The 25,130-nt window shown below is 36.9% G+C and overlaps 1 protein-coding gene across 1 annotated transcript; it reads right to left on the reverse strand.

The window, feature by feature from the left end:
- Positions 1–17,990: 17,990 nt before the first annotated feature.
- Positions 17,991–25,130, reverse strand: PXMP4 (peroxisomal membrane protein 4). The gene is made up of 4 exons (XM_081948693.1): positions 24,966–25,130; positions 22,893–22,955; positions 21,431–21,629; positions 17,991–20,472 (listed from the first exon to the last, which is right to left on the reverse strand). Exons 1-4 carry the CDS (start codon positions 25,076–25,078, stop codon positions 20,209–20,211), a joined length of 639 nt encoding a protein of 212 aa, XP_081804819.1. The 5' UTR covers positions 25,079–25,130; the 3' UTR covers positions 17,991–20,208.

The raw sequence follows: 25,130 nt of genomic DNA on the forward strand, positions 1-25,130 counted from the left end.
CCTTTTTACATCTCATTCCTATGATCAAAACTGTACTGAACGCTCAGTAAGATGATGGAAAAATAGATTCTCATGGTTTTATTTCATGAAAGTAATCCTGACCATATTTTCTGTTGTATTGTTGAAGCCAAATGTTTATTTCTTGATAGGAGTGTGTTGTTACTTTTTCTGTCTCTTAAACTTTAGGTTTTTTTGTTGTTGTGTGCATTAGGAACTTAGTTTTTACTAACAGTCACAGTATCCAGTGGAGTTTCCTCTCAAATTTCTTAAGCTAAAATTTCAGAGACAGAAAAAGAAAAGATAACAGCATATTACTATCAGGAAAGAAACATTTGGCTTCAAAAATACACCCAGAAAATATGGCCATGATTGTGAAGTTACTTTATGTGTCTTCTAATGTGCATTAGGTTGATAACCTATATTATAAAACAATTTTTAACAGTCCAAGATTCTAAATGGTGAAGTGGCATTCTGACAGTGCCCTGAAGTAATTTCCTGTTGAGATAGTTTAGTAGATATATATTTGCTTTTGTGCAGGAAATCTATTGGGAAATACTTCCTCCAGGTTACATTGGCTAATGCCTCTGAAGAGGAAAATAAGGTCATTGCACCTGCACTGTACTACATTTTGTTCCATGGTTTTTTTCTTCTAGTAGTGCACTAATCTGATTAATAAAATGTAAGTATATCAGGGTTAACATCCTGCTTTGCTAAAGAGAATTTGCATGGGTCACTTGTATTTGTTGCTGTATGAGATGCTTTCAAGATACTGCATGAAATACACTATAAACCATGGCTAAAATGCTGTGCATTTTGAACATAGTAAATGAGAGCAAAAAGATATATGAATTACTTGTGTATTTAATAATTTATGTGGTGGATTGAAATGTCAATTTTCCTTGGAATGAAGTCAGATCAAACGGCAATGCTTTATCTGTTGGATTTCTTATTTGTTTCAGATACAAACAACTTGCTGAAAAGTTAGAATTCAAGTAACTACTAACAATTCCCTTTATTAGTATTACTCAAAAGAATCAACTGAAAAAATAATACTTCAACCTCTTTGTTTCTAAGACTTTAGTCTTCAGAAGGAAGATCGCATTATATAATACTTTTAATTGTTGTCCATCGACTTCAAAAGCATTTGTAAGTATTTGTTTTATGTTCATACTTGAAATGTAGATATTTATCCATAAAATTATTCCTAATCATGTTTTAATATTGCAGTGGGGTTAGTGTGCTGCTGATAAACTTGCAAACCACATTGAAAATTATTTTTTTTAATTTCCTATTATTCAATTTTATAAATATTCCCTGACAATATAATGTGGCAAGGTTCTGTTGTTTGAAAAAGTCGAATAGCTAAACTGACAGCTTTAAAAACAACATAAACAGGTTTTACTCTGATTAGATTTAACAAACTAGTATTTCTGGTTTGCTTGTAGAGCTCCATGTGCATCATATAAAAATTGAAAGTCTAAATCTGTATTGGTATTCTATACGTAAAAGTCCGTTTAGAACTTGTCGTTTTCTGCTATAGATAAAAATAAAGATGAATTAAAATTATGTTGCAATTCAAAACTGGAGGGCAGTCATCCCTCCAAACTGGAGCTGGATGCAGATGAGTAGTAGAAGGCATCTAAGAGATAGAGAAAACTTAATACTTTTTGCTAATATCATGTCACTGCCTAGCATCTTGTAGCTTAGATCTGTAATCCAACTGCTTCAGCATATGAAACAAACCAGGATATATAGAGTCAATGAAGGATACACTGACAGCTTTAAAACCATGTAGCACTTAATAGGTAATATAGTTCCTATTCAGAATGTGCCCGCAATATCTCTCTTGCTTTTTGTAACCTAAAAGAAGCCTCAACAAAAGGACATCACTGCATGGATAACATCAATATTAAAGAGACAAAATACTTTGCAAAGAAAGATGTAGAAGTTCTGTTCATTCAGCAATGAAAACCTGGGGCTGACTGGCTTAACTCGTGAACCCTTTTTGCTAAACTAATGCAATACAATACAATACAATACAATACAATACAATACAATACAATACAATACAATACAATAGTAGAGTTGGAGGTCTTCTAGTCCAACCCCCTGCCTAGGCAGGAAACCCTATACCGTTTCAGACAAATGGCTATCCAACATCTTCTTAAAGACTTCCAGTGTTGGGGCATTCACAACTTCTGGAAACAAGCTGTTCCACTGATTAATTGTTCTAACTGTCAGGAAATTTCTCCTCAGTTCTAAGTTGCTTCTCTCCTTGATTAGTTTCCACCCATTGCTTCTTGTTCTACCCTCAGGTGCTTTGGAGAATAGTTTGACTCCCTCTTCTTTGTGGCAACCCCTGAGATATTGGAAGACTGCTATCATGTCTCCCCTAGTCCTTCTTTCTCTTAAGCTAAACATACCCAGTTCCTGCAACCGTTCTTCATATGTTTTAGTCTCCAGTCCCCTAATCATCCTTGTTGCTCTTCTCTGCACTCTTTCTAGAGTGTCCACATCTTTTTTACATCGTGGCGACCAGAACTGAATGCAGTATTCCAAGTGTGGCCCTACCAAGGCATTATAAAGTGGTATTAACACTTCAGGTGATCTTGATTCTATCCCTCTGTTGATGCAGCCTAGAACTGTGTTGGCTTTTTTGGCAGCTGCTGCACACTGCTGGCTCATATTTAAATGGTGTCCACTAGAACTCCAAGATCCCTCTCACAGTTACTACTATTGAGCACGGTACCACCTATACTGTACCTGCGCATTCCATTTTTGTTGCCTAAATGTAGAACCTTACTCTTTTCACCATTGAAGTTCATTTTATTAGATAGTGCCCAATAAAATGAACTTCAATGGTGAAAAGAGTAAGGTTCTACATTGCAAGCAACAAGTTATGCCACAGCAATATTCCATACAATTATACAATGAAGTTGAAGAACAGACAATAGTTTAGTTTTATTTAGAGTGCTTGAGGTACCCTACGTTGAAATTTGTGATACCTTCAAACATGAAGCCAATAAAAATATTCCTAAATGCAAAAAGTAAACGAAGTGAAAATGGCTGCCTCTTGATACATTCAAAATAGCTGAAGAAAGACAGAAAACAAAAGGCAAGGGAAACAAAAATCTTTGTCCAATTACTTGCTGAATTCCAGAGAAAAGCAAAAGGAAATAAAGAGAAATGTTTAAATAATCAGTGGAATCAAACTGAATAGTTAAGAGCTTAATTTGAGAAATTTGCAGAAATCAAAGGAAACTTTCTGCTTTAGATGGGCAAAATAAATGATAAAACAAGCAAAGATCTACTGGAGAAAGGAGATGGAAAGGGATGACGCATGAAAGATAATGTCTGTTGGTATAGCAAGCAAAGGAGTTGCCAAGGGTCCGACAAATATCAATTTATATATTTCAGTATCAAAAAAGGTAATGATAAAGAATGCTCAGGCTATTATCCTTACCTAACAGGCAGGTGAAATAATGCTGAAGATTTTGCAATGCATATTTCAACAGTATATGGGGACAAAATTGACATACAAACTGAATTTGGAAGACATGGGTCAATTGACTGTACTATTAACATACAAAAGACAATGACAAAGGCAAGGGAGTTCAAAAGGATGTCTATTTTTGCTTTATTGATTATACTGGGGTTTTTGCATATGAAAAGCGATGGGTTTTTGTCCTGTCACACCTAAATCCTAACAGGTAAGTAAGGAAAACAATAGGCAGAAACACTGGTGAAAGGAAAGATAAATATAGGGTGAATATTTCAGAAGTTTGGGTTTATTACATTGCTTGCTTGCTTGTTTATTTATTTATTTCCTTTATTTTTATAAATAGCTCAAGGTGGCAAACATACATAGTACTCCTTCCTCCTCCTCCAATTTTTCCAATAACAACAACCGTGTGAGGTGGGTTGGGCTGAGAGAGAGAGAGACCAAAGTCACCTCAGTCAGCTTTCATGTATAAGACCCAACTAGAACTCACTGTCTCCTGGTTTGTAGCCAGGTGCCTTAACTACGAGACTAAACTGGCTCTCAAATGTTACGAGCTTGACATCATCAGGCAGGAGTTATGGAAGTTGAAGTCCATATGCATCTGGTTAGGATTGATGACCTCATGGAGTCTTTTTTTTTTTTAAACAAAGTTTTATTGGTTTTTTAAAATTTACAAGGAAAAAGGTAGTGGAAAGGTATGCAAATTTTGGCAGTTGCAAAGTGTGGTAGGCGCCCCCTCCCTCCAAACTCATAGTATACATCTGAATATAGGTCATTAATACATAGTCATATATAATCAGCATATTAATTCTATTGGTACTTTCAATCAATTTAATACATAGTAATATATAATCCACATGTTAATTCCATTATTACTTTCGGTTAGTTTATATCAACAAGATTTTCTTATTCATTTTTGTGATCTGAGCTTTCTTGGTATTGCCCCTTCTCCCCCCGCCGACATAGCTCCGGCCCCTCCCGTGTCCTGCATATCCGTTGTAGGATCTTCTGTTTTTTCTAGGTGTATTTTGTTTTTTTCCATAAAGGTCTGTGCCTCTATGGGTGTGTTAATTCTAATTCTTGTCTCCTCCCAGAATATCAACATACCTTCAGGCATCAACCATCTAAACCACACACCCCTTCTGGTATAATTTATTCGCTAATTGTGAATAATTTTTCCTTTTTTCCCTAATTTTCTTGGGGATCTGCTTCAAGATAGTTATTTCCCTATCATGGTATGTCAGGGCTTGCCCCCTTTGTACACCCAGAATTTCGTCTCTTGTGCTTTTTCTAAGAAATTTAATATGTACCTCCCTGGGTACATTGTGTGTTCTAGCATAGGCTGAGTTCACTCTGTAAACCAGATCTATCTCCCATTCCATCTGTTGTTTTTCTTTGTGGGTATATTCAGCCAAGATGTTTATCATGATGTCCCTTATGTTTTCATCATCTGCTTCCATCACGTTTTGAAATCTAAGATAAAAGGACATTCTCTCAAATTCTGTTTTCATTTGTTGGGTATCAAGTTCTTTGTTTCCCTTCTGCACGGCCTCTACCCCCCCCCCTCACCTCCGCCACCCCACCCTCCACAAGGTCCAGTCTCTGTGAGTTCTTATGAATTTGGGCTTGGTTCTCTTTAATTTCTTCTTTCATTTCCTTTAATTGTTTCTTAATTTCCTCTTGTCCCTGTAAAAGTTGTTGAAGCATTTGTTGCAAATCCATCTCTGTACTTTTAGGTTGCATCAGGTCTGTTATCTTTGATTGTGTAGCAGGACTGGAAGTTGCTGATGTCGGGGCATAGGTAGCAAAACCAGGCTTTCCAGGGGGTGGTCTTTTAGGAGACATTGTTTATAGAATAAAGAGTTCAGTCAGTGTAGAGAATGGACAGCTAGAGCGGCAGAGCAGCCAGATGAGTCCAGGAGGCAGAGGATCCAAGCAGGAGAGAATTTCTCTAATCAGCCTGGCAGTAGAGTAAAGTTTTTCACCCCAGAGAGTTCAAAGAGTAGCAATCCACAAGAGATTCATCTGGGTAGCACAGAGACAAAGACCGGAAGCCTGAGTTTTTAGAGGTGGAGTCAGGTTTCACAGTTCATGAAGACAACGGAAGTGTGCCATCTTGCCCTGCCAGCTTCGGGTTTAGAGGCATAACAAAGTTTTCAAAGTTCCCAAAGTCCTCAGATCATCAGTAAAGTATGGAGTTAAGTTCAATGAAAATCACTTTAAGCAAGGGTATGGCATCATTGGTTGGCTCTCCCCCCTCCTCCTTCCCCTGGGGCTGAGAGCAAAATTGTTCCAAGCCGCTTGTCCGAGGGGGGGGGAAATCCCCCTCCCTCCAGCCGCGCCTCCCAAGTTAGCCGAAAGAGAAAGTTTTAAGCTGCTGAAAAGTTCTTCAAACCAACAAAGGGGGGTATGCGCCTCACCACACCGCCGCTGCTTCCTTCTACTTTTTCATTCTCCGTGCAGCCTGTTGTGAAGACGCTTTACGCGCCCTCCGATACTGCTCCCCGATGCCTTGAGCGCGCAGGGGACCTCCCGCCGGCCGCCGCCGATGCAGGGATCCCCTGCGATGCCACCCCTCCGGCAGGACGCCTCTTCGGGGCGTCCTGTGCCCCCCAAGGAGTGGGGAAGCCCACCGGGGAGCCGGAGCGAACAAACGAGTTGCCCGTCGCCGTCAGCCACCGGAACCGGAATGACCTCATGGAGTCTTCATGCAGTGATGGGGAGAAAATTGTGCGGAGGTTGGACTTGGCCTCTTAACTCTTGTTATGTACAAATTGTCGGTAGCCTTCAAAGATATGGGTATATAAAGTCATCTGCCAATTTCTTTGATGATAAAAAAGCAACAGTTAAGCTAGAAAATGAAATAAGTAGTTCAAAATTGGGAAAGGAATATGCAAAGATTATATGCTTCTACCTTATTTATTTAATTTACATCTGGCGTTTATCAAAAGAAATGGTGGATTAGAATAGAAATTGGAAGTAAAATTGCAGGGAGAATTACCACTGACCCTACATAGGTTGATGAAGGCAAGGGAGACATAAGGAATCCCTTCCAAGATTTAAATTGAAGAATGCAAAAGCTAGTTTGCTGTTCATTGTTAAAAACTAAACAGGCAGTGTAATGCAAATAGGTAGAGAAGAATTTGAAGCAATTACAGATTTTTATTTTCTTTGGCTCAAAAATTCACAGGGATGGTGAATTGGGAGAAAGATAACGATAAATCTAAATAAAATATTAATATACAAAAACATCACTCTTCCAATTGTGAAGGCTATAGTTTTCCCAGCTGTAACTTATCACTGTGAAAACTGGACCATTAGAAATTCTGAATGAAAAAATGGATGCTTTTGAATTTTGTTGTTTAAAAACTGTCGTGAGGGTCTTGGACTGTAAGAAAAATTATTATCAGATGAACTGTACTGCTGACTATTAAGCGCTAAGAATGAAGCTAAAATTTATTTTCAAAATCATTAGAGAAAATATTGATGTTTGAAAGGCAATTGAAAGATAAATTAGCAGGGAATGAGATGACTAAACTTAAGCTGTAACAACTCAGATATTGGCAGACAATCCTTGCAAAATGATTTCCGCCAGTTTATGGGAACAGTGAAACTGAACAACAGCCTAAGCCTATTTCTCCTTTTCCTTGGAGCCTCCTCTCATCTCTACTGCTGAAAATTTGTGAAAAGTCATGCATCCCCTAAAATAAAATCAATTGTAGTTTAAAGTAAAATAAAAATCACAAACTCCAGGAAAAATGCAAGATCTCAATTCTCCTTTTAGGTTAGCATGGTTCTGGTCACTTTGTGTCATTATCCCATACAGGTCCTTTGACCCACACATAGCCTTAGGCAAAATCATTCTTTGGATACCAAACAGTTTCCCACAGCTATCCTAGGTATTCGAGGCCCTTTGTTATAGAAAGAGGCTCAAGCAAAAGCATGATGAGCATTTTCAAACTAGTTGAACAACTATTATAAGGATATGCCAAATAATAAACAACTTGTTAAATAGCCTTTTGTTCTACAATAAATAGGCTTTAAGATGTTATGATCAAGTAGTAGATGAAGGATAACAATGATCTTTGAAGAATATTAAGAGAGATACTTTGGTTTGGTAGCTGAGATCAAAATCCTACTCCTATATTAAGACAATTATGGACTTTTATTGAAATATCTCTCTTAGTTGCTGGTGTTCCAGACTTAGGTGTCAATTAAAACTGTTAATGCCCTAAAAGGCATAGCCCACAGTTGTTTATGGGATAGCTTTACTCCTATGAGAGCCAGTTTGGAGTAGTGTTTGGGGCACCAGATTAGAAACCGGGAGACCATGAGTTTTAGTCCCACCTTAGGCACAAACGCATCTGGGGAATCTGGGAACAATCACTTCAATCTCAGGAAGCAGTCATTTCAGTTCTAGGAACCAACCACTTCCAAAGTCTTGCTAAGAAAACTGCAGGGATTTGTCCAGATAGTTGGCAAGAATCAAAACTGACTAAAAGACATAAAAAAAATTCTACTATCAGAAAAACCTATCAGGTTATTAAGGTCAGCAGGCAACACCCTTTTCATGATGCACTCACTGTCTGGGACCCTTTTGTTGGATACAAAGCAAGTCTACTCCAGTGTTGCTCCCAAACTCTGAAATGTTCTCTCTGAAGTTGCTCCAACCCTCCACCCAAAATGATCCTGAAAAATTACTCTTCAGCTAAGACTTTTCTGTTTGATTTGGTTTAAGAATGACTCTAACTCTTTTGTAAGATGTTTAATTGTTACTTTAAAAAAAGACAGGATATAATTTGTCAAAATAAATGTAATTTAACTCTTTTCTGTCTCTGGCCTTGGAAAAGGAACCCGTAATTACAGGTTGTTTACTATTTTATGACAAATGTTTCATGCCCTTCAGCCCTCTGTTTATTGTAGCTCTTAACTTCTCATCATTGAATAAAAGGGCTAGTTTTAAAAGGATGTTAAAAATGTAAGTAGAAGAGTGGGACTTTCTAGGACTTTCCTAGATTTGCTTTGTTGGCAAATTTCTCTAAAGGATGGGTGACTTTGGGACCATTCCCTGGTGTCTATAAAAATTGGATAGCTGCTCTATATGTGGACTTATTGTTTATGAATAAACAATATCCCTTTTAGTAAGAAGCAAATGATGTACAATAGTTAGTTGAAGATAGGAAAGGTACTTGCCTATATATGCTTTACCAGATAACCCAACAAGTTGTAGCCACAACTTTTTTGAAAATACGAAATACTCCAATTTGGGGAAGAGCTCCCATGGTTAGAATGGGGAATAGTTGAGCCTCCCCCTCAATCTATTTGTGTTCCCATTTCAGCTCTGTATAATATGCGGGTGGCAAACATAATTATGGAACAGGGTGGCTCAGTGGCTAAGATGCTGAGCTTGTTGATCAGAAAGGTCGGCAGTTCGAATTCCTAACGCCATGTAATAGAGTGAGCTCCCATTACTTGTCCCAGCTTCTGCCAACCTAGCAGTTCAAAAGCACGTAAAAATGCAAGTAGAAAAAATAGGAACCACCTTTGGTGGCAAGCGTTCCATGCACCTTTGGCGTTTAGTCATGCCAGCCACATGACCATGGAGATATCTTCGAACAGCGCTGGCTCTTCAGCTTTGAAACAGAGATGAGCACCACCCCCTAGAGTTGGGAACGACTAGCACATATGTGTGAGGGAACCTTTACCTAAACATAATGATGAGAACAATAGGACAACTACAAGCAGAGTGGTTCACGTCTTGAATCTCTAGACTCACTTCAAGTAGTTGGAAGAAGGATCTCACTATAAATTATTCCCTCTGGATTCTAATGTTGCCCAGAGCCATGGTTGAGATAGGAAACACTACAATGCAAATGTAAAGGTCACATTAGGTGCAACCATCTTATGGTTCAGTGTAGCCTGAAACCTGCTCTTCGTTTAATACTGAGGGATTATTTACTATTTTGACATTTACTTTTTTTTTTCAATCACCCATTTTTCCTTCATATTTAATATGAGAGATAGTTTGGTTCTCATATTGGTGAAGGCATCAGACTCGAAACCATGTGCTTGAGTTGTTCCAATCCCACCTCAGGCATGAAGCCAGCTGAATGATCTTGTGTAGTCATTCTGTCTCAACTCTAGGAAGCAGGCACTGGCCAACCACTTCCAAAATTTTGACAGGAAAATTGCAAGGATTTGTCCAGGCAGTCATCAAGAGTCAAGCCTGATTCAAAGACAAACAAACTTTTTCAGGCTTTTTTTCATGCTGAGCTGCATCCTTGTAGTATGATACCATAGCCTCCCTCTGCCTCTTAAAACTTTTTTACTGTTTACTTTTGTTTTAATTCTGTTTTAACTCTGTTTTTTGATTCTGTATTTTTTCTCTTGTCTTTTTAATATGATTGTATAATTTTATTTGGAAGCTGCCCAGTGTCACACAGATGAAATTGGCAGTATAGAAATTAGATAGGCAGGTAGACAGACAGACAGACAGACAGACAGACAAACTGAACAAAATACTGCCTCCTCTCCCCACCTTGATTAAACCATTCACACACAAAGTATAGTTCAATTTAAAATCATGCTATTAGGAGGCAGGTGCCTTCATACTAGTTACACTTAAAAAGGCCATAGTCTTCCTAATTCTGGGCCAAGAGATCACGTGACTAGAGAATTCTTTGTTTAAATAACAAAGAAAGCTTGGCTGGTTTTATGTTTATAGCAAAGGATATTTTGAGATCAGCATTCAGTTTCATTTTAGCAGACGGTCACATCGGCAACGTATACAAATGCTGTCTCAGAGGCTAACCATTGCCGGTACAGTTTTGCAAAATGAAGAGCAGTTTGACCAGATGGATGCTGTCTATACCTTGAGGTTTTTTTTTTTTTTGCTTCCCATCTGTGAGAAATTACAGCAGAGTTTTGTGATAGTTCTTCATTTCCCCATCTCTGCAAGTCTCTTATTATGCAGTTTTTAGACACAGCTGCTGCACCAGCTGTTCCTCCTACTGTCACAAAAGATGTCATTTTTGTGGTGGTGGGAATGAGGCAGCCCCCATGGCAAGTTGATCAGAAGCCCCCAGTGGAATTAAAAAGTTTAAATTACGAATTCACAGTGTACATTTATTCAGGGTTAATGAGTCTGCTTAACTATGTCCAGAATAAGCAGACAGGCAGGCCAGTGCTATTCCCTCCTGGACCACAGGGATTGAATCTTTTCTTCAGCACCATTCTGTCAATTTCAAAGGTGATGGTAAAAGATAACCCAGAGCTGTACTTGGAAGTCTTGGAAAGATTCATCCAAAGCAGAATGGGATCTTTTAAATTCCACTAAGTCCTTCCAAAGCTGCATAAATGATATTGAATCAAAAGAAAGGCAAATAGTGTGCTCCCAATGAATATATTTCTTTTCAGAAATCGATAAAAGGAAAATGGCATGAGGGAGAATATGTAGTTTGGGGTTTAACAAGACTAGCTGTCAATCCCATAATATTTTCAATTAGTGTATGGGATGAAAGGCAGGCAGGACATAGAAGTTTATCAACTTGCTTCCAATCTACGGTATTTTATGCTCTCCTAAGCAGGAAGATTAAAAAGATTTGAGTGGAAAATTGTACATATATTTCTTCTTTGTTTGCCAGTACACAAACCAATTTCTTTCCTTCCTTAATACCCTCTATATTTATTCACCATCTTATGTTACTGTGTATATTAGATGTTTTCATCTGGCCAATTTTTGCTATATGATAGTGCAATATAGCTATTTAAACTTATTTTTACATCACATTCACTCTCCCGTTCAAAGTTTGATTGTATAGATGGAATACATTTAAAAATTGGTATTAGCTGTTATGCTCTGTGTTTTACTAGGTTCTGCACCATAATATAAAGAACCCCAATCTGTGTTTTGAAAATGTTATTTGAGTTTCCTTCATTTATAGGAAACTAAAAATTTTATGATTGTGTAATAGATTGCATACATGAGCAAGATTTAGAATCCACAAACAACATATTAATAAAGCCATAAAATGACTTTGATGACACAAAAGCAACAATTTAAAAGCCTGAAGTTGTTTTTCATTTATTGTAGTTCCTAAATCCTTTCCCCCCCAAGCTCTTTATTAATTCATTGCTCTTGAAATAACTAAAAGAAGAGTCAATGCCTTTCATCTCAAATGTGCAGAATTTTAATTGTAATCATTTTGAAGCTTTGTATATTTAAAGAATATAAAAAGAATGTGTACATTATGTGCATAATACAAAAATATTTTATAAAGGAGAGAAACTTTAATTGACAAATAGCCTTGGGGAGTTACAATGTTAAGCAAGGAGTGGCAGAACTGTTTTTTTCTTTCTTTCTGGTAGCTATTCTACTTAGTATCACACAAATTACAACAAAATATTTCTTGCCATGGGGATAAAGTCAGAGAAATTATTTTAAATAGGCATACGTAATTGTTCATGTTGGTATTACCACGCAATAATATCTTCCTCAAATGAACAAACAAAACAAGGAACATGTTTCAGACAACTCTATGTAATTGCTCAATTTGGCCTTTACATTTAAGAAATTCTATAGAGATCAAGGGCTGTTCCTTTAATGGAAAATGCATGTACTTCACACAGCTCTAATATGTAAAGCACACTGTCTTATGTTTTGCTTCACATTTTCTATCTACATTGAAACATGTTTTTCCTTAAATTTTTTGCAAGATTTAAATTTCTAAAAATATTTTTCTCATAAAGCCTTTAAAGGGCTTATATGAAGACATCATAGCTGAATAATAGCAAGTAGTAAGGTATTTGCATTGCCTTTGTGCTTATACAGGTAGGCCTCAAGTTATGACTGTAATGGAGCCTGCTCATTCCATTCATAACCCAAGGATTCATAGGAGTGAATCTTGTACCTTGAACACAATCACTCCCTCCTTTCTCCCATGCATTTGCTAATTGAATGCGTGGCTCTTTAAGTGCACATGAAGTAACTCAGGATAAGGAATACCTGCTTAAGACCACTGAAGGCCTCCCCTGACCCATTGAAATACCTCCTGCTCCCCACAATTGCTTTCGCCCCTAACCTGCCGCGCTGATTCACTTACTGTGTGAAGATCTAGCAAGCTGTCTCCTCTCCAGCCTCTCAGCCGCTCACACACCTCTGTAGCTCCGTTTTGGGCTACAAAGTGCTGAACGAGGTCTGCGCACGCCGAAACGGAGTGCAGAGGGCTGCCCCTGCCCCTCCAGAGCTCTCTTTCCGGCTGCAAAGGTTTTTTTTTGCAAAGATGGCAAAAGGATTCGCAATCAGAAAGAAAGCTTTGATGTTTCAGGCCTTCCCTCCATTTGTAAAGCCTTTTGCTGCAGATCTCGTCCTAGCCTCTGTTTGCAGAGAACAGAGGCCTAAAGTACCGTGAGATCATGAGACATCAATAGTGTGAGATCTTGAGCTACTGATCTGGCGTGATCTTGTGGTACTTTAGGCCTCCATTCTCTGGGTACTCACCAAAGGCCCGAAGCACCAAAACAGGCCAAGAAAGCAAAGGATTTCTAGATCTTTGCAAGAGGAGTATCCACAGGTCTAGTTCCTATGAACATCCGGCATTGGGGGGGGGGGGGTGTTTGTCAGGGAGAATGTTGCAGAGTCTCTGTGGTTGTTCATAAGAGTGAACAACTGCATGGTGCTGCAACATTTGTAATTCTGGGGCTTGTTTGTAAACCCTAGAGAACGCGTATCGCGTAATTTTGAACATTCACTAAGGAAACCCTTGTAACCCAGGGATTACCTATACTAGCATTTGTAACTGTTCTCTTTTGTGCTATAAGATAAGCTATTATTTCATATGACTTATCCTTTCCCTCCTGTTAAGAATGTATACAAAAATAAGTTTCATACAATATTGCGTTTTTTTAAAAAGATGGCTCTTTTAGACCAGTGATGGCCAACCTTTTCGGCGCCGAGTGCCAAAAGTGCACATGCGCACACCCATAATGCAGTGCATGTGCACCCTCGTGCGCCATGCATGCATGCGTGACCCCTCGTATACATGATCCCCCCACGTGCGCCCTACCTCCCACAAATGTGCGCCTGTCTCCCATATGCACCCCACATGTGCTGCAGACACCTGAAAATCAGCTGGGAGGCGGAGGCGCATGCACAGAAGAGCAGAGCTGGGGCAACGGCTCAGGTTCCTGCAAAGAGGGCTCGGCCATCACGGGCTTAGGCTTTAAGCTCAATTCATGTCAAGCAGATAGACTGTGGCTGGCTTTGAAGGAGAGTTGGTGCCAATCTACATTAATAAAAGTTACTATGTTTTCTTTGTAATTTTATATTTCATATTTTCATTCTGGATGTTATTTTGGTAGGAGATAAAGCGTATAAAATTATACATTAAAGCAAATTTAATTGACAGCTTCAGTCATTTTGAATAGAAGTAGATAATATGGTTAGTGTGTGTGGCTATATTGCAGAGTTTTAGGCAGGACAGCTGCTTCTAATGTGGACATTCAACTGCTCTTTATACTATTTTAATGAAGGCAGCAGATGCTAAATTATAACTGATATTCACATTACAAAATTATACAATAAGGATCTTGTTCAAGTGTCTTTAATTTTAAAAGTTTAAAGTACTGTGGAATTTTTATATGCCATCCCAAAAACTTCATTTTAAAAAAATGAATCTAATCTTTTGAAATATCCTTTTCCACTCAACTTTTCTTAGTTTTCCACATTTGTAAATTCCTATAATGTGGGACAGAGTTATTGTTTTCATGTTTCTTACATTAATCTCTAAACTGCAGGTTATTCATCCTATAAAAGTACAATTAAAATATAAAAATAAACATGAATTTCACAGAATGCAACTTAAAACCATTTATATTTACTACACACCACTCTTGATATCAAACAAAGGTACCTATTTAACTTATTTTTCTATTGCACTGATTAAACCTACATGAAGTCTTTCTTCTTAAGCAAACTGAACAAGTCATTAGCCGGTTTACATATTGCATTAGACCAGTATTTCTTAACTTTTAAGATATAAATAGTCCTTGACATACAATAATTCAATTAGCAACCATTTGAAGTTACAACAGCTTATGGCCAGTCTTTACACTTATGATCGTTGCAGCATCCCCACATGATCAAAATTCAGGCGCTTGGCAACTGGCATGCATTTAGAACAGTTGCACTGTCTTGGGGTCCCATGATCACCATTTACGACCTTCACAGTTGGCTTCTGACAAATAAAGTAATGGGAGAAGCTGGATTTGTTTAACAGCAGTGTAATTCCCTTAGCAACTGCAGTGATTCACTTTCAATAGCAGAGTTGGAAGGGACCTTGGAGGTCTTCTAGTCCAACCCCCTGCTTAGGCAGAAAACCCTATACCTTTTCAGACAATGGCTATCCAACATCTTCTTAAAGACTTCCAGTGTTGGAGCATTCATAACTTCTGGAGGCAAGCTGTTCAACTGATTAATTGTTCTAACTGTCAGGAAGTTTCTCCTCAGTTCTAAGTTGCTTCTTTCCTTGATTAGTTTCCACCCATTGCGTCTTATTCTACTCTCAGGTGCTTTGGAGAATAGTTTGACTCCCTCTTCTTTGTGGCAACCCCTGAGATATTGGAACACTGCTATGTCGTCTCCCCTAGACCTTCTTTGCATTAAACTACACATACCCAGTTTCTGCAGCCGTTCTTCATGTTTTAGTCTCCAGTCCCCTAATCATCTTTGTTCCTCTTCTCTGCACTCTTTCTAGAGTCTCAGCATCGTGGCGACCAAAACTGAATGCAGTATTCCAAGTGTGGCCTTACCAAGGCATTATAAAGTGGTATTAACACTTCACGTGATCTTGATTCTAACCCTCTGTATATGCAGCCTAGAACTGTGTTGGCTTTTTTGGCAGCTGCTGCACACTTAATTGTGGCAAAAAAAGATTATAAAATTGGGTGTCACTCACTTAACAACTGCCTTGCTTGCTTGCTTTATTTACTTATTTATTAAACTTCTGTGTTGTCCATCTTGCTTAGGAGCAACTCTAGGTGGCTTACAATCAGCATGTGAAAATTCTCTTCCTAATTATGGTCTTAAGTCAAAAACTATCTGCACAAAATTCCTAAGTGAGCCATACGTTAAAATCTACCCATCTTAAAATTGCCAAGCATCAGACCATGTGCCATGCTTATAAACCACAGTGGCCATATTCACATATTGCACTAAACCAAAATCAAACAAGATTTTATATAACTTAATGTATGATATACCATGAAATTTTTTTTTAAATATACATTTCAATAAAACTAATTCAGTTAATTATCAAAATGAGCTTGACTGCATGAACTCAGCAAGCCTAATGAATGATGTTACATTTCTATATTGGTATGTAGTGCCCATGGCATTATTATTTCAGAATGAATCATTTAGATAACCCGCACAGCTTTAAAAACGTTTAGTTTGAGAGAAAAAGAGTTCAGTCCGGACTCATAATCAGTATCTTTTTACAGCCAAGATTATTTTTTTAAAATGCACTTGCTGCACAAAATATGATCAGTCTTGTTTTATTGCAAGAGAGGAAGAGAATAACTAGGTAACACCCTGGATATCCCACACACTTCAAGAAGATAATCTGTTCTGTGAACTATTTAAGGATAGATAATTTACAGGTAGTCCTTGACTTATAACAGTTCACTTAGTGACCATCCGAGATTGCAACAGCACTGAAAAAAAGTGACTTATGACCATTTTTCACACTTAGGACCATTGCAGCATTCTCATGGTCGCATGATTCACATTCAGATACTTGACAACTGACTCACTTTTATGATGGTTGCAAGGCCCAGGAGTCATGTGATCCCCTTTTGCAACTTTCTGACAAGCCAAGTCAATGGGGAAGCCAGATTCATTTAACAACCATGTTACTAATTTAAGAACTGCAGTGATTCACTTAACAAATGTGGCAAGAAAAGTTGTAAAATGGGGCAAAACTCACTTAAGCAAATTTCTCAGTTAGCAACTTCTGGGCTCAATTGTGGTTGTAGGTTGAGGACTACCTGTACTGTATAGCCATTTAACATTTCTAACATACAAAAATATGATTAGCTTACAACAGCCTGAAAAAGCTTATATTGGAAATTATATTTTAAAAATAACTTTGTAGCTATCCATATGAAAAAGGGAACAACAACAAAAAAAGAATAGAGACTTTTTCAGTGAATGGGGAAAAAACACATGGCTATTTTCCAAAATTTCTAAATTCAGCAATACATGTAAAATGGCCATTTGCTGTTGCCAATATGTAGTGTTTTTAAAAAAATCTAAGAAACTCATGATACCCACAGGAAAGCTAACAAAGAAGTACTTACACATTCTTTATACAGTTAAATGATTTGTTCCATTAGTTTATACTGTTTGAGACTCTGCACCTAACAATATCAATTAAGATCCACAAACATGTCAGGGAGCTTATGTTAAGTAGTGTTTATAAATAATTAAGTGTAAACATTGATGGGGAAAACCATATTGTGGGCTACCTTTGAATTATGTAGGACATTGTACTTTTCCAATTCAAATTTGGATAATGATTTATCTTCCTCATTTTCTATTTTATTTTTTAAAAAGCTGCCTCTAAAGCATTTCTAGATCTATTTCATTCAGTTTAAATAGTATAAATAATTCATTCAATTTATATAGTATCAATATAGCATAGATGCTTTTTATATTATTATTTTTTTGGAAACATTTTTCAGGCTTAATAAAATTATGGCATGTTAAGTAAGGATGGATATTTTCTCAGATCAGGAATCCAGATCTCCTGTTAAAATGTTCTCTGTGTAAAACCTTTGCTGAACTGCTTTTAACACAATTCACATATGCATCTGTTTTGATCTTCAGGGCTGAGATAGTTGGTACTTGGTTAATTTTGATGGGACAGGCTGCCTGGGAGCTGGATTTCCAAACGGTCGCCTTATTCTTTTTTGTGTTTCTTTCTTATTAGCATGAAAACCAAACAGAATACTTAGCTTGCTAAACAATACAATTTGAAAGAGTGAGGAATGGAACTTATGTATCCAAGAGTCTTTGGACCGACCCATTACTTCTAGTTCACTTCCCTAGCACACACTGGCATTGTTCAGTCACATTAGTGGCAGAAGGGATTCAACCTCATCTGTAAGCTATAGGAACAGTAGTGGAGTGATCACATATGATTTGCTTTACAGTCCTGTGCTTTGTGTGAGTTCAGACAGGGTCTTAAACAATATGCTTAAAAAAAAGAGCTCAGTATTGCTGTTTGATGACTGCAGCCCAAAAGAAACACAGTAAAATCTAAACTCTATTTGAAGTACTAGTTAAAAATATACTGATCCTTCAACTTTTAGAAGAAATACTGCCCATTGTTTAGGAAGAAGGCAGCAGAAAGTGTCACTGCATGAAAGCACTGATGTGAGAAGAGAAACAATAAAAGCTTAGGGCAGACGTTGCCCAAAATATCAATAATATTCTGAAGCAGATTGGTATTTATTCTTTTGAACATAAAACATGATATGATTTTGGCATAGTGGCTTTCAAACATTTGTATGAGAGGATTTCAAAAAGGAGGCAATAGATTTCCACAGATTATATGATGAGAACAGACACTTAATGGTGGAAGATGACAAATATATCAAACGTGAAATAAAGACATGCGATAAAAAAAATTAACAAGCCACAGCAATATCATAGTGCTATAAACTAAATAGAAAACTTCCTTGGTTCCCAAATATATATATATTTTCAATGATAAATAAAAACTCAGTACAACAGAATAACCAATAATTTTTAAAGCCTTATAATCAGTCTTGTTTTGTCTTTTTAACCAAGGTCCTATTAAGCATCCTATTTCAAATAAAACTCCAACACATGCAAAAGTACATTTGTTTTCTTCAATTTAAAAAAGCTGCTTCAATTTGTGTAAAGGTGTTTAAAAACCGATTCTTCACTATATTCATTGTATTGAAAGTGATTACTCTAAAATGAGATTAGGATAGCAGACATTTTAATTTATAAACCTAGCTTTTTAGCAGCAGTAATAGTAGTAGGAATGTGTGCGTGCAGTGCATGAGGCCAAGTGTAGTATTCATGACACAGAGAGCAGGTGTGTCAAACTCGTGGCGACACATCTTCGTGTGACGTGTTGCAACTTTTTTCCCCTTTGCTAAACCAGGGGTGGGCATGGCCAGTGTGTGACACATTTGGCTTGTGGGCTGTGAGTTTGATAACCTGATACAAAGGGATGAAATTACCAAAAAAAAAAACCAAAACATTTTAGGAAGATCTATGCTTGGTATGCAAATAAATTTTGCAAGATCTTCCATTTCATCTAGAAGTCCAATTTTTGTTCTTTTAAAATAAGAAATAGACTGTTTTTCTGTGCATCTGTACAAGATTGGAAAAGACACAGAAAGACTAGCTTTAGCCAGTTGACATGATTGGATGATAAATATTTGGAACATCATTCCTCCAAAGATAAGACTGACCTCTACCCTGATGTTTTCTACAAGGTCTTGAAGACATGGTTTTGTCAGAGGGCTTGAGGATCCCTTTCGGAACCAGTCAAATGGCTTGTCTGATTTTGTTGTTGCTGCTGCACTAGGTGGTTTTCTTTAAATAAAAAAATGTGGATTTTTAAAGTTTGTATAACTCACAGTCACTGTGAGAATCAGGTGATCATATAAATTTGTTTAATAATAAATAAATTTCAAAAAATGCAATACATAGTTATTTGTATTCATTAATAAAAGAATGAGGTAAAATCTAATAACCCATTTGGCACTTTTGGTGGATTTCTAAACAGAATTATACCTGTTGATTGTATGATTAAAGTATGACAACTGCAATAATAGTTCTAGCTATGTATGATTGCATCATTTTCCATCTGGTAGAGCTTCAATCAAGGAAAAGGTTTTTTAGTATTCCCCCCTCATAACACAGGATTTCATAACAAGAATAACCTATTTGACACCCTTCCTATATTCACCATACTATCTACTCTCTTCTTTCATTTTAGAAACCCAAGAAATAAAACCCCTTTTTCCTCTATTTGTTAACATTACTAAATCTTAAGCATTTTGTAAGATGGTGTACTTAAATGCACCCCAATTTTTGTGTCATTATTTATGCAACTGAATTTAAAAAGTGCATAATTTTTTTAAAGCCATCTTTAAAATTTGTTTGATCTGTTATCTGTGCTTATAATCTAGAAAAGAGGTATGGATAAACAAAACATAAGCAATAACACTTCCAACTACAGATCAAGATCATTATCAAATGATATCCATCATGCAGAAAATTTGTTTGCTGAAGAAATGCGTTTGTTGCCGCAGAAATTGTAGATGATAGATACCTAGTTGCAAAAGTTACTTGTATCATTTGATCCTTTAAACATTTAATTCATATTTCTTGATTTTAAAACAATTAAAAGATATTTTCCTCAGCTGATAGTATAGAAGGGGAAACTGGATATCTTGAAGAAAAAAGGAAGAAAACATTTTGCTTGTAAAATACTCAAACCCTAATCAGCAGAAATCAGCAATCTATACTAAACATTGTGGACAGACTTCAAGTAGAAATTCATATCCAATGTTAATATAAATAAATGCAGTATTGCAAAGGATGTTCAGATATACATCTTTTCAACTGCCATTGGAATGTGTTATTATTCAAATAGTTGTTAGGATTATTTGGTAGTAGATCTTTTATTATGTACAAGGAAGTCAGAAACATCATGCCAAACATTACTGTCGTCATATAAGTAGGTCATGGATGATTGTAGTGATGGTTGTAGAGTGTGCCGGTGATACTCAAAGAGCCAAAGAACAATCCCCCAAACCACAGCAGCAAAAAGTGGAAAGGGATCTTGTTTGGGCTGTGGGATATAACCCTTCTCTACTGCCAATCGAGACAAGCCAAACAGGATACGAGATAATAGATACATATTTATCTGTTCAGGAAAAAATACTGAATTAAAATTAGGCAATTAGCACAACAGGAAAATTAAGATTACTTGAAACAACTTTCAATTTAGGAGATCATCAAATGCTTTCATACCAAAATCAGTCTTAATTTTAACCAGCCTGCTTGCATTTTCATAAGGTTCAGCAACAATTTACATCTATTTCTAAATCTAATGCTAGAAATATTAGCTGTAAATCAATCCTTTTCCAGTTGCATGAAAACTGGTTTCAAAAGAAATGAAACTCTGTGCTAAGTACATTTCCTAAAAAGCATCCAAATTATACCAGGATTTTTTACAATGATAAATCAACATAGATAGGCATTCTTCTGCCACAATTATATACCACTGTGAAGTATCGATTGTATTTTTTTTCATCCCAGAAGAAATAATGCTCCTCTAAATGAGTTACCATTTGAATAACAATTTTGATATTTTGTTAAAATGTTCATTGAGTGTGGTTAGCAAATAGATAGCAGATGTTCTTTATAGCAGAGCCTGCCCTCTGGAATAAGATTGTCCCCAAGACCCAAAGAGACCCCAGTCTACTATTATTTATATCAGCTGAGAAGACTTGGTTCTTCACCCAAGCTTCTGGTACAGGAAAGTGAGACCACTCGCTTCATTTCACTTTCCACTTTTTATCTTTTATTAATGTTCTTTAATGTGATTATTATGATCCATCCAGAGTAGTTGAGAATTGGGTAGCATACAAGCTTAAAAATTATTACGATTACTAATTCCTTTCTTACAATTTGCTAGAGTGAAAGAAAGAAGCAAAAGAATTGTATTCAGATAAATTCACTACTACATCTGTGGCAGATATGCAAAAAATAATAATGGAAGAATGTGATGGTAGAATTTACTAAATTTCCCCAATTTCTCTTTCATTCTTCATTAGATCAGTACAACCATAAATCTAACACAAAACCACACAGTTGCTTACCTGGCTGTTAATATTATTATTTTCCCCAAACACTAACCAGCCCACAATGAAGGCTGCGAGGAAAGAATGAAATGGAATCTTCTTTCCTTGTATTCGTGACTGCATGGCCATCAAACCCTTATAAGTGAATACAAAGTAGGCCAGGTTTTTGGAATGAGTATAGGTAGCGTGAAGAATTGCTTTCAATTTTTCCTTTAGGCTGAAGGGAAGAAACAAGGAACAATTATTACACATAACGTTATTTCCCTGGAAATATTATAAATCAATTATAATATATATTGGTCATTGCTTCTGATGTACATTAAAAAGTAATAATGATCTTCATTTCACTTTCAGAAAATATTAGAAAATTAAAGCCACATAAATCAATCTGTTTCTAATAAAAGAACATGAATATGTTTTCTCATCAATGTAGAGATGTACTCAAATGTTCATAACTTTTAAAATGACACTTTTAAAAACATTTATAGTTGTATAAACTATAACATTGGAATTAAAATTGCATTAACATGCAAAAAGTGGCAGTTAAGTTAAATCTGACACGACTAAGATTGTTAAAATTATTGAAAGTTCAAAGAAGGAAATTCTATTGATATCTACTAGCTCCCTTCTATTATATTTAGCCAGGAGAACATCTATACATCAAAGAATCTTCAACTACAGAGTTACATTAACAAAGGATAAGATTGCAATGTTATTTCTACATAAGGGCTGATATGATTACAGCATAATCTGCATTGGACCTAGTGAAACTTGCTTGAGAATATATATGCAAAATTGTATTGTTAGATTGCATTCATAACACCCCCCTTGATTTCCTAGAAAATGTTGTTTCTATGGATAAATATCCATAATATTAAATATATTTATGATCTGATTTAAGTATAAAAAGGATGACAAACTCTTCTTTTTCTGTCCTAATATATTTAATTTAGTAAAAACATGCAAACAGAAATATTAAGAATGCAGAGAAGAAATCACAATTTGTATTAAAAGATTACAGATAGCCCTCGACTTAAAAACCACAATTGAGACCAGAATTTCCATTGCTAAACAGGATGTTTGTTGAGTCATGCTCAATTTAATGCCCTTTTTTGCCACAGTTGTTAAGCAAATCACTGCACTTGTTAAGTAACTCAAAGGATTGTTAAGTAAGACTTTGCTTGTTGGAAGCTGGCTTCTGCTTCCAGAAGACTGCAAATGACGATCAAATAACATAGATACATGTTGGTTGCCAAGCACCCAAATTTCGATTATGTGAGTGTGGGGATGTTGTAAGTCGCTATGATGATTGTAAGTATGAGTACCAGTTGTAAGTCACTTTTTTCAGTAATGTCACTAATGGTTGTAAGTGGAGAACTACCTATATTTTAAAAAAACATGCACACAAACATGCACACAAACAAGGTAGGCTTCTTCAACTTCTATGGGTTTATTATGTAAGATGATGTGAGGAATGTACCTTCCACTTTTGAAGAGAAATGTCATTACCAAAGCATGAGGGGCACGGACTTTGGCTCCATAACTGTCAAAAATAAAGAAAATGCATAAAATTGTCAGTAAAATAAACTTTAATGGGTATTTGAATGCAATTATTGCAAGTAAGCAATACCCTCAATTAAGAAACTGCCAAAAAGCCATCAGTAAACAGTCCTACCGAAGAATCTCTAAGACTGCCCCCACCCACACAGGCAGGCAAGACACCAGAATATACTGTAAACTGACAGCAAACAGTACTCCTTACCTGCACTGATGAAGTTGTCTAGTTAGGGTAATGAAATACCTGCAAGAAAAACAAGCCCAGAGAGCACCAAGGGCCCCTAATTTATGTAACTTGAAAACAGAATCAGCATCTTTCACAACTCCTTTGCCATGTATGTTGGGATATAAATTGCACAAACAGGTTGAGTTTGTTCTACATAAAGACTTAACGTGCTTGCCTAATTTGGCACATAAATCCTCAGATTTAGTGTCTTACTAAAACAATGTTCTTAAACCTCCTCACTTTTAACTTCTTAGAATACTTATTATCATGGGGGAAATGATAACTAATGCTTTGAAAATATAGAAACAGCCAAGGACAGGAAGATAGTCTTGTTCATTAAGAGAACCACTCTGATGAGAGCAACTTTTGCATCTCATTTGGAAACCAAGGACCCAGAGTATGGAGGAAGAATGGAGAGGCCTATCAAGCACAGTAATCCCACGATCATTGAACTGGGTTTTGGTGTTTTTGCTCTCATCAGAAAAGAGGACTTTGGACCACTGAGCAACAAGACTTTGGACCATTGTGCTTCATTAAGACCAGGATCAATGCAGCCGTCTACCAGGAGATTTTGGAGCACTTCATGCTTCCTCCACAGACGAGCTGTATGGGGATGCTGACTTCATTTTCCAGCTGCCCACACTGCCAAAAGCACCAAAACCTGATTCAATGACTGTGGGATTACTGTGCTTGATTGGCCAACAAACCCACCTAACCTGAACCACATAGAGAATCTATGGGGCATTGCCAAGAGAAAGATGAGAGACATGAGACTGAACAATGCAGAAGAGCTGAAGGCCGCTATTGAAGCATCCTGGTCTTCCATAATACCACAGCAGTGCCACAGGCTGATAGCTTCCATGAGGCAGTAATTGCTGCAAAAGGGGTCCAAACCAAGTACTGAGTACATATGCATGCTTATACTTTTCAGAGGTCCGATATTGTTCTATGTATAATCCTTGTTTTATTGATTGCATCTAATCTAATTTTCTGAGATGGTGGATTTGGGGTTTTCATGAGCTGTAAGCCATAATCATCACAATTATGACAAATCACGGCTTGAACTATCTTGCTTTGCATGTAATGAGTCTTATCTCATATATTAATTTCACCTTTTAAGTTGCATTACTGAAATAAATGAACTTTGAGTTTCACCTGTATACTGAACCAATACTGTCCTCTAAAAGGAAATGAAAGCTCAATCTAATAGCAGACATATTATCACTTGGTCAGTAATACTTCTTTGAAGTCAACCATAAGAATTTTGAAATGAAATGCAGATAAAGCATAAGAAGCAAACGTACTGATATATAAATAGCCAGGACCACTTTAAATTACCGGTATTTAAGTTACCCCAGATTGACAGTCTGATGTGTCACTCAATTTAGCTTGTGTCTATAATTTGAAACTTTTATTTACAGAAGATTGAGACAATCTGCCATTATATTAAACTCTTATAGCTGCCCACACAAAACGTCACTTACACCTATAAACAAAACATATCAGTAAAAAGGGTCCAGTTATTATTTTCTCACCAAGCAGCAGACACTACGAGGCGATCTGTATTGCAGCATCCCACAAAGTGGGGGGCTGTAAAGAAGAGCGAAAGCAAAGTTGGAGACAGCTCAGCCAAGAGCAGTCAAGTGCAAATCTGCTTCCTCCCACTCAATTCTTAGTGAAATCAGAGTAAATACTCGTCCATGATCGCCACTTCGGCGATAGTTTCGAACAGGAATGCGAAAGAAAGACGGTTTCCCAGCTCGAACTTACACCGCTCCGTTGCGGAAGCCCTTGAGCATCGCCAGCGTGGTCTGATATCTCCGCTGCTGCAAGAGAGAATTGACGGTGTAGAGCAAAGTCTTGAGAATCGTCTGATCGCCCATCGCCTCAGCGTTGACACCTGCGATCTAGCAGCCGGTCAATCCGGGGAAACAA

Source organism: Natrix helvetica (assembly GCF_964273705.1).
Source record: "Natrix helvetica genome assembly, chromosome: 3".
NCBI lineage: Eukaryota > Metazoa > Chordata > Lepidosauria > Squamata > Natricidae > Natrix > Natrix helvetica.

Coding starts and splice junctions, on each gene's coding strand:
- PXMP4 (XM_081948693.1), bottom strand. CDS start 25,078: ATGGGCGATCAGACGATTCTCAAGACTTTGCTCTACACCGTCAATTCT. Junction 22,956..24,965: donor GGCTTCCGCAACGGAGCGGT/GTAAGTTCGAGC, acceptor TATTTTTGACAG/TTATGGAGCCAAAGTCCGTG. Junction 20,473..21,430: donor ATAATAATATTAACAGCCAG/GTAAGCAACTGT, acceptor TTTCCTGAACAG/ATAAATATGTATCTATTATC.